The sequence below is a fragment of the Babylonia areolata genome, chromosome 29, assembly GCF_041734735.1.
Source record: "Babylonia areolata isolate BAREFJ2019XMU chromosome 29, ASM4173473v1, whole genome shotgun sequence".
Lineage (NCBI taxonomy): Eukaryota > Metazoa > Mollusca > Gastropoda > Neogastropoda > Buccinidae > Babylonia > Babylonia areolata.
In genome coordinates, this window is record NC_134904.1 from 16,713,956 (window position 1) to 16,729,233 (window position 15,278).

At 38.8% G+C, this 15,278-nt stretch overlaps 1 protein-coding gene and 1 non-coding gene across 2 annotated transcripts; both read left to right on the forward strand.

Annotated features, from left to right (window-relative positions):
• The first annotated feature begins 3,158 nt into the window (after window positions 1-3,158).
• On the forward strand, window positions 3,159-15,066 carry LOC143275083 (uncharacterized). The gene is made up of 5 exons (XM_076579151.1): window positions 3,159-3,337; window positions 5,349-6,263; window positions 8,384-8,496; window positions 13,098-13,158; window positions 14,952-15,066. Exons 1-5 carry the CDS (start codon window positions 3,312-3,314, stop codon window positions 15,064-15,066), a joined length of 1,230 nt encoding a protein of 409 aa, XP_076435266.1. The 5' UTR covers window positions 3,159-3,311.
• On the forward strand, window positions 14,907-15,033 carry LOC143275122 (U8 small nucleolar RNA). Its single transcript, XR_013053374.1, has one exon. It is a non-coding gene; the product is annotated as a U8 small nucleolar RNA (small nucleolar RNA).
• Window positions 15,067-15,278: the final 212 nt, after the last annotated feature.

Here is a 15,278-nt window from a genome sequence, read left to right on the forward strand (position 1 = left end):
TGTCAATGTTGATAACACACAGTCCAATGACTTGCGGTTACTAAAATGTTCTTGTGATACCAAAAATATACTATCAAACCCTTTTCTAACATATATTAGTGTACATGACGTGTTCAAGGAATTATGTTCATTAAAACAGTCCAGACCTCGAGGTTTGGATGGCAGAGATAGTGTAATATTCAGACTTCAGCACCTTTTATCTCTGAACACACTATACACATCCCGGCATAACCTCTGTATTGAAAAATCCCCCTGTTCACAAGCTTTTGAAAATGCTCAGTAAAGTGTTCCCTGTCTTTAAATTTGGTGGTCCGTCTGACCCTGCAATCTATATATAGACCCATAGTATCAGTACTATTCGCATCAGTTATCCAAACATCTCGAAAAACATATCAAGTTAAACAAAATCTTGTCTGTTGATATTGACAAGAATGTTGTCAGTTTCTATGGAAAATTACTTGTTAATGTGTTAAAAAAAATTTTGTTTTAAGGACATGTTTGCTCGAAAGGGCTTTTTCTTTTTTTCTGTCATTCTGTCATTTTTCTTCTTTTTTTATTTTTTTTTTTTTTTTAGTATCATTATTATTTATCTATTTTTTTAATGATATAGATCACTCTTTTTGTTTCAGTGTATAGTATGTGTAGAAGATCACTGCATGTAAGGTTTCAATGCCCGGCACAGTTTTTCCAGCCTGTGACTGACACACCTCATCTCACATTATTACCAGTTGTGTTTCTTTCACTGCTGTTACCATTATGATTTCAGTGCCATGTGACGATGGCTTTTAATGCGCGCGCTTGCCCGAGTGCACGCACTGACTGACACCGCACCAACGCCGCGGCAAGCACCGCGGGCGGCACTGACGCAGACGCGTATCAGTCACACACTGACACGCATACACTATGACCGAAAACAAACTCCGTGAAAAAACCAAAAGAAGACTGCTAATCCATTATCAACCAAAGTAAAAAGTTCTCTGTTAGGTGACCCCCCCACCCCTCTCTCCGTCCGTCTCTCTCTCGGTGTGAGATACATGTGGTTATGAGATAGATGTGGTTTCGGGACCTTTGGGACAGTTTCAGTTTCAGTTTCAGTAGCTCAAGGAGGCGTCACTGCGTTCGGACAAATCCATATACGCTACACCACATCTGCCAAGCAGATGCCTGACCAGCAGCGTAACCCAACGCGCTTCGTCAGGCATTGAGGGGAAAAAAAAGTGAATAATAGATAAGCGTGCATAAATAAGTAGATAGATAAATAAATAATTACAATATAAAAAGGTAGTAATAATAATAATAATGAATAAATAAATAAGACAACAATGGGAGACAGTTTCAGTAAAACTAAATCAGTATAGTTTCAGTTTCAGTTTCAGTGGCTCAAGGAGGCGTCACTGCGTTCGGACAAATCCATATACGCTACACCACATCTGCCAAGCAGATGCCTGACCAGCAGCGTAACCCAACGCGCTTAGTCAGGCCTTGTGGGAAAAAAAAAAAAAAAAAAAAAAAAAGCTTCCTCCCAGGTGTTTTCCCCACTTCCGGATTCATTTCGATACCTCCTTCGTGCCGACGTGCCATGTCTCTGTGAATCTTCGCACACGCGTGGTAATCTGCAGCTTCCTCGCATTTTTCTGATTCTGTGCTGTAAATTTAACTTCTTATTCCCTTCTACAAGTTGAGTGCAAGATCTCTTTACAGACTGAAAATCTTGATTGTTCTTTTTTTTTTTCTCTTCAATTTCAAATTTCACAGTTCACCTTGACCTCTTGCTTGTTGTCGTCCGACATATGATGATATTTTTGACGAGGTGTGCGCGATGCCGTGGGTACAAACTAAATAATTTGAGAATAAATAATGTATGAAAAGTAGAGATAGAGGTTGGGAGGTAAAAAAAAAAAAAAAAAAAAAAAAAAGAAAAGAAAAGAAAAAAAGTTAAACCAGTTTTCACACCTCCGGCTGCCGAAATGGCGCCCGGGATTTGGCGCTCACTGGCACGTGGACTTACAGTTCTGCAGGGATGTCAATCTACATCAATAATTTGTTCAGCTCCCCCTTGAAGGATGCCAAGGTGGGGGACCTGCAGCTGCCGTTTTTGCGGGCAGGGAGTTCTGTGGTGTCATGTAAAGGGACAAATGGAGCCCTGACAAAGTGATTTTTTGAAAGCCATATGTATCCCGCCAAGCTGGGATCAACCGGAGTAGTTTCCCTTAGATCAGGATCCGGGTTTGTGGCGTTGTTCTATAAGCTTACAGCTTCGCCATTTTTGGCTTTTTATGCCCCTTCAGATTTACTCATATTTATTTTTGGTCAGGTCATCAGAGATCAGGTTGGGTTCAATAGACAATAGGTCATATGACCGGAATAACATAAAATCAATAGGTCATTTTGAAAATCAGTAGGTCAAATATCACCCGGTTAATGCAAAAGTGGGAACGCCAATTCTTCTCGCCGAAGCTCGCGAAAGGCAGCGATAAAGATTCGTTTCGGATTTCGTTTCGTCACGGATCCGTATTTTAATAAACCAGTTTATAGTCATTTCCTGTAGGAGCAGACGACAAAGCGATCGCGATCGTTAGAGAGAGAGAGAGAGGGTTACTTTGGTTGACCGACTGGTCATAAAAACAATAAGTCATGTGACCTGGCAACTTGTAAAACAATAGGTCATTTCAAAATCATGCGTCAATGACCGATGACCGATGTCAAACCTGATCCCTGGGTCATTGACTCGCTCAGTCATTTTATCCATCAAAATCGTATTTCGTTTTTGTCAGTAACTCATGTTTATCTATGAGGTTAGTCTTAAAAATCTCCTCATGTTTATTTTGGGTTTCGTTGTCTTAAAAATCTCCTTGACATGAATATCGATTTAAAAGACAAATTTACTGGCTTTGATGAATGAATTACAGTAAATGAAAACGTATGTGTATCCCACAAATAAAAGGAGACGGACATTGAAGGGGACATGAAAAAAGGCCATGGGGCCTAGGCAGTCAAATTCCAGTCCCCTGTACTACTACTACCACCACTACTAGTATTACATACACAAAGCACTACGAGCGCGTGCATCATACAAGTTCCAGACTGGAATAGTTCTTGGAAAGAAGCTATATTTAGATATATTACATTATTTGTTGTAGCTGAATATAGATTGCTTTTTGAAGCTTATGAGAATGATTGAATGTGGTCTGGATTGACCATGGGCCAGGAAAATGTCAGGTGGTATATAATTTATATATCAATGATATTGGTAATTTTGTATCTGTAGAAGCTGAAGTTTGGTGCACTTGGACTTCATTGATTTGGTGCACATGGACTTCATTGACTCCTATTTCAGGTTCTGGTATAAAAACTAACATTTTTAGTCCTCTCATACTGGTTGGTAACATACTTTGCAGCTCTTGTTTGGTCTTGTGTGTGTGGGTTCCAGACAGTGCAACAGTACTCCAGATGGGGCCATACAAGAGTGTCATAAGCATCAGTCTTAGTTACCATTTTCATATTTCTTTGAAACAAACCCAGTATGAGTATGGCATTGGCTTTCATTGTAAACTGTCAGTGTGGTGGTTCCGTCCTATATTTTATGTCATGTCCACACCCATGTGTTTTGAGCTGGTCGCTTGTTCTAGAATGTGTCCTTTCACTGGTAGTTTCAGGATGTGATTAAAAGTTTAAACTGATGGGCTTTTTGGATCTTGTGCAGGCTGGAACATTACACTTTTGAGTGTTAAGCTCTACGGCCCATTTTTGCTCTTAAGCTTTCAAAGTGTTGATGTCCTGGAGTAGCTTGCAGTCCACCTTTGTCTTTATAGTTTGATAGACAGTACAGTCGTCAGCAAATGGGCATGTTTTTATATGAAGTTGGTTTGGTAACAGGTAAGTCATTAATTTAAGTCAATACTTCAAAGTAGTAGCAGCAGTAATGATACTGTTGATAAGGCAGGGGCAAAAACAAGCTTTGATTGCATGAAACTTTTGTTAAACAGCCCTTTCCAATTCCATGTAGTATAAAATAACATTCTCTTAAAAAAAAAGTAACATGCTTTAAATCTGCCTGGGTTTTCACACACCAAATCTCCTAGTCTTATACACTTGATATTTCTTTTCTTTCTTTATATATATATATATATTGTTCAGCCCATATTTGAAATACACTATCAGTTTGTGGATGTTTTATTTGAGGTAAAGTTTTTGTCCATATCGCATAGTATCATTTTAAATATTTTTAATTTAATGTAATAATTATATACCTGGTGCAAATATGATAATCATATTAGATAACTGTTGTTTGTAACTCTGCATGTTTCTTATATTGGTAAGTTAACTGAAACACTGTGGATTTATGTTTTTAGAAATTGTTTTAAAGCATTTGAAAGTTGGACATCAAACCTTGCAACATTCCATGTGGAACTGCCCTGACTTAAAAGAAGAGAACATATATATATATGTGTGTTATATGTGTGTGTGTGTCTATATGTTTTACATTTATTTGCTTATTTATTATCATTATTGTCTTTTTATTTTATTTTATTTATTATCAGTATCGTTATTTTCTTTTTTTCTCTCTCTCTTTTTTTTTGTATTTGAATATTCATTTCCTTCTTTATTTTAGACATATATTTTTTTTTAATTTCTTTTCATTTGAATTTTTGATTATAGTCATTATACTATAGTGATGATTGATGTCATGATTGTGATTATATCTTTATATATGTCTTGTGCAACAAGCTCACAACATTGATCAATAAAAGGTCCATTATTGATCATGCATCTGCACAACCAGTCAACCATAACACTTCCAGCTTGTACAACTCCAAGAATGGAGTGTTGCTGCTTAAATGACAAGCTAAACTAAAGTCATACATTGATATAGATATAGATATGACTGTCACTGTGTCAGTGGACTTTATTTTTTTTATTTTTGTTTTGTTTTGTTAAGTTGTGAAGCTGTGAAGTATAAACCTGGGTTGGATATTCAGATAAGAATAGATCTCCCCGCCATTTTAATTGCGCTGTTGATTATAAATAGGTCTTGTCTGAAGAATGACATCTTAGAGAAAGCATCCATGTTAACAATTAATGCCCAGTAGATATTTAAGAGTAATGATGTTTCAGTTGTTTGTTCTTCCATTTCTCCAAGCTCTTTGATTTAAACAGTGTAAATGTCCATTTGTATGGCTGACTCAGTGACTGCTTTGGCAGTCTTGTGCTTCACAATCACAGTATAGAAATACATAGAGCACAAAAACATTCATTCTTTGTGCTCTTTATATTCCTCAAAATGACATGGGTTTAGTGTTTTCTTTAGTTTTTATCTCAGTGTGTATTAAGATATGTTTTCTTTTCAGATTCCAAAAGAGCAAGTGGAGGGAAGAAGAGGAATGGCAGCAGGGCCCTGTCAGAACACCCAGTCATCGTGATCCACAAACACAAATAACAATGGAGACTGGCAGTCGAAAACGAAAGCTTTCCAGTGATATTACAGAAAATCCGCAGAAACTGCAGCAAACACCCAGTCATCGTGATCCACAAACACAAATAACAATGGAGACTGGCAGTCGAAAACGAAAGCTTTCCAGTGATATTACAGAAAATCCGCAGAAACTGCAGCAAACACCCAGTCATCGTGATCCACAAACACAAATAGCAGTGGAGACCGGCAGTCAAAAACGAAAGCTTTCCAGTGATATTACTGAAAATCGACAAAAACTGCAGCAAGCTTTCTGGTCAATGCCATCTGACCATCCTATTTGGATCTGTTTGCTGCCATATTTGTCAACTGAGGACAAGTTAGTTCTGCGCGATGTGAACAGAAACTGCCAGGACATTATGGACTCCGCCTTCAGCAAGGCACTGACCATTACTGTGCCCAGTGACACGCCCTCTGAAATGATTAAGATAGTCATGGAGAACAACAGGTGTGTCAGAAACCTGACAGCACAACACTGCAAGACAGTGCAGGACATTGTGGCTTGGTTCCCGTATCAGGTCAGATTGGTGCGTGTTGACCTGTCACATTCCGTCTTTACCTCTGTGGAATACGCAGTTGATACTCTGGTGGACTGCTGTCGGCAACTGGAGAAAGTTTGCCTGCAGAATCTGACGGAAAATGAGTACCCGCTGGCAGTAAGATCAAAGCAGTGGCCTTTCCATGGATTGCTGAGGAACCCCCTGCCTCGCTTGCAACACCTGGACATCAGTGGAAATGGGTCCCGCTGGCTGTCACCCTCCATGTTTGCTTCACTGATTGAGAAACATCCAAGGTAATACAGACAAGTGATGGGGCTAATAATTTTGATTAGTTCACAGCTCAGTGAAAGTTGAATGGTCAGTATGAAAGTTGCGTTGTCTGTGATAAAAAGTATGTGGATCACATCAACAGTTCGCGAGATTATTGAAATAATTGGCTACATTTTATTTGTGAAATGCTTTGTGCAAATCTCTCATCTGTTAGTGCATATGATAATGTGCACAAACAATCATATGGTCTGCATCAGTTAGGGTTCATCAGTCTTTAATTTGATATGCATTATACCTGTGTGTGTGATGTGGATTTTTCGCTTTTACTTAGAATAGGAGGCTTCTTAATCATGAACAATATTAATCTTCATTGGAAATAAAATCTGCTGTGAAAACTCAAAGGCACCACAGATAATATGTAATTGTAAGAAAGGATCTAAAATATATTTTGACCACTGCTTGAACCAGTGTTTACATACAACGTTAATTCCTGTGTTAAGTCGGAACAAAAAAACTGGATATTGTAAAAAATGTAATAAATTGAGAAACCACTATGAATGAAGTGGAAAAAAAATAAAGAAATAAGACTGAAATAGTTCCATTTAGAACATTTCTCAGTATACTGATTACACACAAAATCCTTTAGTATAAAAATAGGAATAACAGTTAACAGTGATGTGCAATTTCTGTAGAAGCAGTTTTAGTATTATTTATTGTATTATAAATTTTGTCAACTGATTTAGAGGGGTTTGGACAGTGTTTTCAAGGGAAAATATAAATAATTTCTCAAATATAAAGTTGAACATAGAATTGATACTACAGATGAAATATTCAGTTTATAAATATTATTGTTTTGGCAAAAAAACCCTCAGAAAATGCTGACTTGATAAAACAAGACCATGCATTGAACATTTTTGGTGGGCTTAGGAAATGTTATTTATAGTATTCATTGGAAAATGGTATCAAGAAAAAAACAACCACCAAAAACAACACACCACAGACTTGTTGTGGAAACTAACTAAATAAAAGTAAATCAATGCACAATAATCTAACAAAACATGATTATTGTACTGTTCTATAAATAAATCAAATGGGGATAGTTATTGAGGCATCAGATATTATAGTATTGTAAAAAAAAAATAAAATAAATAAAAAATTGTACCTCATTTCACTTGAATACGTGTTTCTTGTACATGGTGATACCTGTGTGATTTGTGAAGTCAAATCCATACTGGTTGAAAAAGTTCTGTGAATTGTATTATGTACACTTGTCTTAAACTTGCTCATTTCCCCCCTCTGTATATGAAGTTCTGCAACTGTAACTAAGCGTTGATGTACCCATCAAAATCGCTTCTCCACTTCTTGCTTCTCATTGAAGCAGTAAACGGCAATTTCAGCAGTGATTTGAACTAGTTGAAGAGAGACATTGTGTGGTTTGTCTGTCTTGGGTGTTTTCACAGATTCGGACCATGAGAGCGAGCCGTTTTATGGATTTGATGCCGAAGATAAGAGGTTTGAACAGACTCAGGTTTTACAGTGAGCAGTGGTCTGCTGCACTAGTCACCAGCAGACGACATGATTGGGAGAAGGTGTCTGATCCGCTGTTCATGATTTTTTTTTTTACAAAGGAGTCAAGAGAATTGGACTTGTCCAGAGTGGTTATGGTGTGCATTAAACCCCCAAAGTGGAACATAAATCTTTTTTTCTTTTTTCTTTTTTTGTGGTCAAGATCATAGCAAACCGCATGGCTATAGAGACATAACATACTCTTGCTGAATCATGAATGTCCCATGGATAATGGAGTCAAGGTATGGGGTTGGTTTCAGTTCATATTCATTTTGAAGGACGTGTCTGAGCATGTGGGTAGATCCATGATATACACTTCACAGTATCTGCTGAATACAGAAAAATAAAACTGCCGGGTCTTCACATTTGTTAGCCTGATCAGCAGGTCTGTGAAAAAACAGGGTTGCAGTCTATAGAAAGCTAGGAACTGGTGGCCCATGGGTCTCTCTGGTGTCAGTGATAACACTTTGTGCTGATACTTACAAGTTCTAGTGCTGAGAATTTGATTGTGTGTATGTGATTGTTTTGTTGCCTTTTTCTCTTTTTTTTTCCAATGATCACTGTGCTGTGTTTCCAGGCTCCACACGCTGTCTGTGGATTGTGGGGTGCTGATGAGTTGGCTGCGTCGTGTTCAAAGAATACACGACTTAATGGATTTACGTCACTTCTTCACAACTGAAGAAGACTACCGTAGGTTTATTACCTTCTTTCAGAATGGCAATGGCCAACTCATCAGTTGCCAGCAAGATCTTGACACAGTTATTCAGGCTTGGCTGGCATCGCCTGCCTTGATAAAATCTCACACTCAGTATCGGTCTGAATGCTCTGTCAGACGTTGAGTGGTTTTTGTCATTGATTTCCAGGAGTCAGCCTTGGTCGCAGTGGATGTTGAATAACAGCCCTAGGAGAGAGAACGGACTTGGTATGTCTCCCAAACGAAGACTGTGCTCATTTTTTTTTCCATCACATACTCAAATTTATTTGCAGGACAAATATTCTAATCATCTGAAGGTATTTACAGCCTACCAACCAACTGCTGTGTTGTAAATAATAGAGCAGGTGCTGCTTTCATTAATCCTAGAACTTTAACTCTTTTGAGTCATTTCATCTGTGGAACAAGAAAGGCAAGGCCTTCAAGACTCACTTGTGATACCCTTTTCAAAAAAATCCAAGCTTTTTATGTATTGAGTATAATGCATTTACTGTTATATTTATATTTTTTTGTATTCTCTAAACTTGGCACTTTGATCTGATATTCGACCCAACAAAAGATCTGTCATTATTATCATTTTTTGTTCAAACAGGAACTTCTTTTGCTAAGCATGGAAGTTTTATTTATTGCAGACGTTTTGGTGTAGGCAGTAAAACAAGGGAAATTACTCTGCTGGGGAACTTAGTTTGCTTTAAACTGATCTTTCTCATCTTAAACATTACATTTTGAAATTATACTCAAGAAATAAAAAGCTTGCATTTTTTTTAAAAAGTGCATCACAAGTGAGTCTTGAAGGCCTTGCCTCTCTTGTTTCAAAATGTAATGTTTAAGATGAGAAAGATCATTTTAAAGCAAATTAACTCCACTAGCATTACAGAGTAATTTCCCTTTTTTACTAGCTGCACCAAAACGTTTGCAAAATAAATAAAACTTCCATGCTTAGCAAAAGAAGTTCCTGTTTGAACCAAAAATGATAATAATGACTGCTCTAGCTGTTGGGTCAGAATATCAGATCAAAGTGCCAAGTTTAGAGAATACAAAAAAATATAAATATAACAGTAAATGCAGTTTGCATATAATTAGGCTTCATTCTTTATTTTTTTGTGCCCATCCCAGAAGCGCAATATTGTTTTAAACAAGATGACTGGAAAGAACTGAATTTTTCCTATTTGTATGCCAAATTTGGTGTCAACTGACAAAGTAGTTGCAGAGAAAATGTCAATGTTAAAGTTTACCACGGACACACAGACACACAGATGAATAGTAGGATGAATAAGTAGATGCAAATGTGAACCCCCGTATGAATGCGCAACCGCGCGCGCGCGCGCGTGTGTGTGTGTGTGTGTGTGTGGACGCGTACGCTTGTGTGTCAGGATATATCTGCTTTTTACATAGGTCATGATAACGACTGTTTCAGGAAGCTGTTCACCACCCTCCTCATACCTTATTCCCCCATCTCCCCTCTCTGCACACACACACACAAGCGCGTGCGCGCGCGCACACACACACACACACACACACACACACACACTCACATATATATATATATATATATATATATATATATATATATATATATATATATATATATATATATATATATATATCACATACACACACATACACAAATATATATTATTTACACACATATATATTAGGACCATGTCTCTCAAACTAGGAGGCAAAATTGCACTGGCACTTAGTGCTGCAGCCTTGGGGGCTAGTGGGCCTTTAGGAATCATCGATATATATACATGGGTTTTGTCTTTTTGCTTTTTTTTTTTTTATCCTTTTCTATCTTTTTTTTATTTATTCATACATATATTATACATATATATTCTTTTAGTTATTTATTCATATCACACACACACACACACACACACACACACACACACACACACACACACACACACACACACACACACACACACACACACACACACACACGAAAATAGGCGTTTCGTGTCAAGTCATTCCAGAATGACGAATGTCCGAATCTCTAACACCAACATGGTGCAGACAGACAGACAGACAGACGGACAGACAGGGGGAGGGGAGGGAGAAACAGGCACTAACCTCCACTAAGCCACAGGACAAACAGCTGAAGTATCGCCACAGCATTTAGTCTGCCCAGTTAACCCCCCTATTCTAAAAATACATGGATAGCTCTTTGGCCAGGAAAGCTGAAGCCAACTGGACGCCATATTGTTTCTCGTATCCGGCCGTCAGTCCGTTGACAAGTCGTCTGCTAACTGGTGGTAGTTTCTGAACTGTAACCGTGTATCTTCGATAAAATCGTGTTATGCTTGCCCCTACGACATGTCAAATGTCGTGTCTTGATTGAAATCTGCCACTGGTTTATTTACCAAAGTTATTACAGGGAAACAGTGCAGTGACACGTGGCACAAACTTGCAGTGGAGACACACACAGGAATGTCAGCTTAACTAACGCCGCGAGCAAGTGAAAACTTGCCGTGAAGCCAGCTGAGCACTCGGCAACATATATGAAGTAGCCGTTTCGCGCTATACTGACATGAGTAGCAAAATGGCTGATTGAACGCTTCCGCTGGCTTCGTTTAGCAAAGGGGCTCAAAGAAGGCATGCGCTATCCATGTATTTTAAGAGCAGTGAGTTAACCCCCACAACACGGGGGAAAGCCGTGGATGAAGTAGAGCGGAGAGAGCGAGGGGGCAGTACAGGGGCAGAGGGAGAGTAAAGAGCACTTGAGAACAGCTTCTGTTCCACTTCACAAAAGCTTCTGTTCACACACCACCTGTACGGTGACAAAAACAAACAAACAAACAAAAAACCCGTATGTCTGCCCCTCTGTGAAGATTTTTTTTTTTTTTCTGGGGAGGTATCTTTGAGAAGGGATGATTTCGTTGGTGGTTATGTATTTTGTGTTGTTGTTGTTGTTGCTGCTGTTGTTATTTTCCTTCCTTTTATACATTTTTTGCAAAGTTATTTTGAAACAACGGAAGGGTTATTGTTCAGTTATTAGTCGCCTTGTTTTCATTTACAATCTTGTGTCTTATATACATATACATACATACATACATACATATATATATATGTGTGTGTGTGTGTGTGTGTGTAGATAAACAAATGTTGTTATATATTTACATATATGTACACACACACGCACACGCGCGCGCACACACGCACATGCACACACACACACCAACACACACACACACACACACAGATATATATATATATATATATATATATATATATATACCTACACTTGATCTCCTCCACTACTAGGTTGTACAAATATAATTAGGTAAACCAGTGGTGGACAGCATCTCTTGGAGATCCACTGAAGCAAAGGCTACTGCACACAACACTCACTCTGTGTCAGTGCCTGTCCATCTGACAGTGCTTGGGTTATAACAGCTGAGCTGACTACTGAGCTGACCACTGAGCTGAGCTGAGCACTCGTGCTTTACACACTTTTTATGTCCCTTGCAACCTTTTCCGATCACCGAGCATCAGGTGCAAAGATTATTTATTTTCAAGGTAACCTGTTAGTTACCGTTATTTCTTATTGTGTAATAATTGTGTAACACAAGACCAATGACTATATGCGGAACCTGGTCAGCAACCTTGTTGGGCCCCAAGAACCACTGCTGGCGACTGTCAAACGACGGAAGATGGCATGGTTTGGTCACGTCATACGACACAATATACCCTCTCCAAAACCATCCTGCAAGGGACTGTAGAGGGAGGGCGCAGACGGGGACGGCAGAGAAAGAGCTGGTCCGACAACGTCAAGGAATGGACCAAAATGACGATGCCAGATCTCCTCACGACAGCTGCCAACAGAACGGCGTGGCGAACTATGACATCTTCCTCATATCCCCCCAACGACCCCAGCGGTCAAAGGAATGAGTGAGTGAGTGAGTGATACATCTTATCATTGTTTTCCTTCTGTTCCTTACTTAATTACTTCTTCCTTCATGGGCTGCTTTTGCGAAGTCATTGGACTGTGACTTTCCCGCGATAGTTTGAATAATCTGTAATTGTTAAACAATACACATGATTACAATGCAAACAAAGACGAAAGAGTATCATCAACAAAGCTTAAAGCTTATACTGTGCTCACAACGTTGCATGCACTTCAATTTTAACCTTTTCACCTCCAAGCCCGCATTTATGCACAGGCGTGGTAGAGGACCTATGTCACTGAAAGGTGATCATTCATTGGTCTGTTATCCATGAACCTACTGCTCTTAATGTTCGGTGGTAGGATAGGCCGTATTTTCTATACATCGCAGGGGGAATCCCCAGCTATTCTTGGCCACTGTCTTTTCTGTGTTTATCCGACAAGGACTGGCGGTGAAAGAGTTAACATGACGGCTGATGAACCACATCATCAATTGTATCAAATAACATTCATAAACAGTAAGTAATGAAATATTAGAATAAAACAAATAAACAAATAAAATACGTAATATAGTAAAATAATGCTAATATCAATACCAACATGAGATTAAATTTATAGTCACCCCGCTATGATTATGAACACTACTAAACTTTGATTGGTGTCTCTCAAGTTGACGATCACTTGTGACAGGGGATTACAGGTCACTGCTGGTGCTGGGAAAGGTGGGAAGTCCACAGGGGACGAAACTCCAGTCATGTCAAGCATTCAGTTTGGCTCCCTTTCCTTCGAAGAGAATTCAAATGGCCTCTAATTGTAGTCTTTGAAAGATTTCTATAGTTACTTTAACAGTCAAGCATACAGTTTGGCTCCCTCTCCTTCGAAGAGAATTCAAATGGCCTCTAATTGTAGTCTTTGAAAGATTTCTATAGTTACTTTTACATTTTGCTTCAGTTTTATTAATAGTTCCAAACTTACTTTGAAATAACGGGAGAGTCAAATTGTTTAGTTATTACCTGCGTTCCTGTACTGCTAAGTTGTTACATATGTACATATCTTATAAACAACAACGAAGATGGTTTATGTTAGCGTGTTCAAGTGGGACATGATTCAATTAGGCTCAATGATACTGTTGATAAATGCTGAGAAGAAAGAAAAAAAAAGCGAAACAGTAGTCCGCAACACACACACACACACACACACACACACACACACACACACACACACGGAGGTGAAACAGACTGCCCAGCGCAGTGATTTTCCGGGCAAATCTGATGGATGGCCTGGAACTGAACAGAGCAGGGACACGCTGACATCACACTCACAAACCATGAATTAATGAACCTGCCTGTCAACCCTCCTCCGGGCATAACCGTGTCACTTTCTGAGAAAGATTCCGTTTTCTCCCCCCCCCCCCCCACCCCTCCCCCAACCCCCACTTTCTCGCCATGACTGTCACTTCCGTCATGTGTCAGAAGACAGATCTCTCTCTCTCTCTCTCTCTCTCTCTCTCTCTCTCTCTCTCTCTCTCTCTCTCTCTCTCTCACACACACACACACACACACACACACACACTCAAACAAGGACACACACGCACATAGTACACACACACACACTGACACACACACACACACAATCAAACAAGCAGACACACACACACACACATATTACACAAAATCAATCACACACACACACACACACACACACGCGCGCGCGCGCGCAAACACACACATACACACACACACGCACATATTACACATACGATCAAACATACACACACACACACACACACACACACGCACGCACGCACGCACACGCACACACAATCAAACAAGCACACACACACATATTACACAAAATCAATAAAGCACACACACACACACACACACACACACACACACACAATCAAACAAGCAGATGTCGATGATGCACTATGTATCGGGTGTTCCAAAAAAAGTGAACCGCTTTTTAACAAGTATTTTCTGTTTCAGTTTCAGTTTCCGTAGCTCAAGGAGGCGTCACTGCGTTCGGACAAATCCATATACGCTACACAACATCTGCCAAGCAGATGCCTGACCAGCAGCGTAACCCAACGCACTTTGTCAGGCCTTGAGAGAAAAAAAGAATAAATAAAAATAAAAATAAAGAAAGAAAGAAAGAAATAATAATATAATTTAAAAACGAATAAATAAATAAATTAATAATAATAATATTAATGGAAAAAAAAGTTTCTATGTGGAACAAACTAAAAAGTTATCGTTCTTGCTAGAAGTAACAATTTTGTTTATACAATTTATTTTAAATTTTTTCCAAACTCAGATTTGTCTAAGTTAATTATAGAAAATATTTCGGATAAAAGTTTGTTGTGATTTCAATGAGCTTCTGTATTGCTATCCATTGGTAGGGTATATTATCATCATTTCATTTATATGCGGAAATCATCAACCTGTTTTTATCGTGTAAGACGAGACAGAAGAAAGGATTTTTCCGGCTGAACTAGCGTCATCATGTAGGATATATTCTTACCTGTGGGCCTCGTGCCTTCAGTGACGTGATGAGAGCGGTGGTGATCTTGATGAACACAGTCCGCGGGGAGAGGGCCCAGCAACACCCTCTCCTCATCTCTGATTCCTACATGGTGACCTTAACAACCAAGAACTAAATTTTTTTTTTTTTTTTTTTTTTATTTTTTGTGTGTGCTCTTATAGTTGACTTCATCAAGTTTTTGTGCCTTATACATAGTTGAAGTTTTTTTTTTTATGTATTCATCTACTATTTTTATTTTCTTTTATTTTTATTTTTTTAGGTCTAAGTGTGTTGGGTTACGCTGCTGGTCAGGCATCTGCTTGGCAGGTGTGGTGTAGCTCACATGGA

What these genes read in the sequence shown, in the direction of transcription:
- LOC143275083 (XM_076579151.1), top strand. Translation starts at nt 3,312, where the DNA reads ATGGACTTCATTGACTCCTATTTCAG. An exon ending in CTGATTGAGAAACATCCAAG is followed by an intron (nt 6,264 to 8,383) that starts GTAATACAGACA and finishes CTGTGTTTCCAG; the next exon opens with GCTCCACACGCTGTCTGTGG. An exon ending in CACAACTGAAGAAGACTACC is followed by an intron (nt 8,497 to 13,097) that starts GTAGGTTTATTA and finishes CACTTGTGACAG; the next exon opens with GGGATTACAGGTCACTGCTG.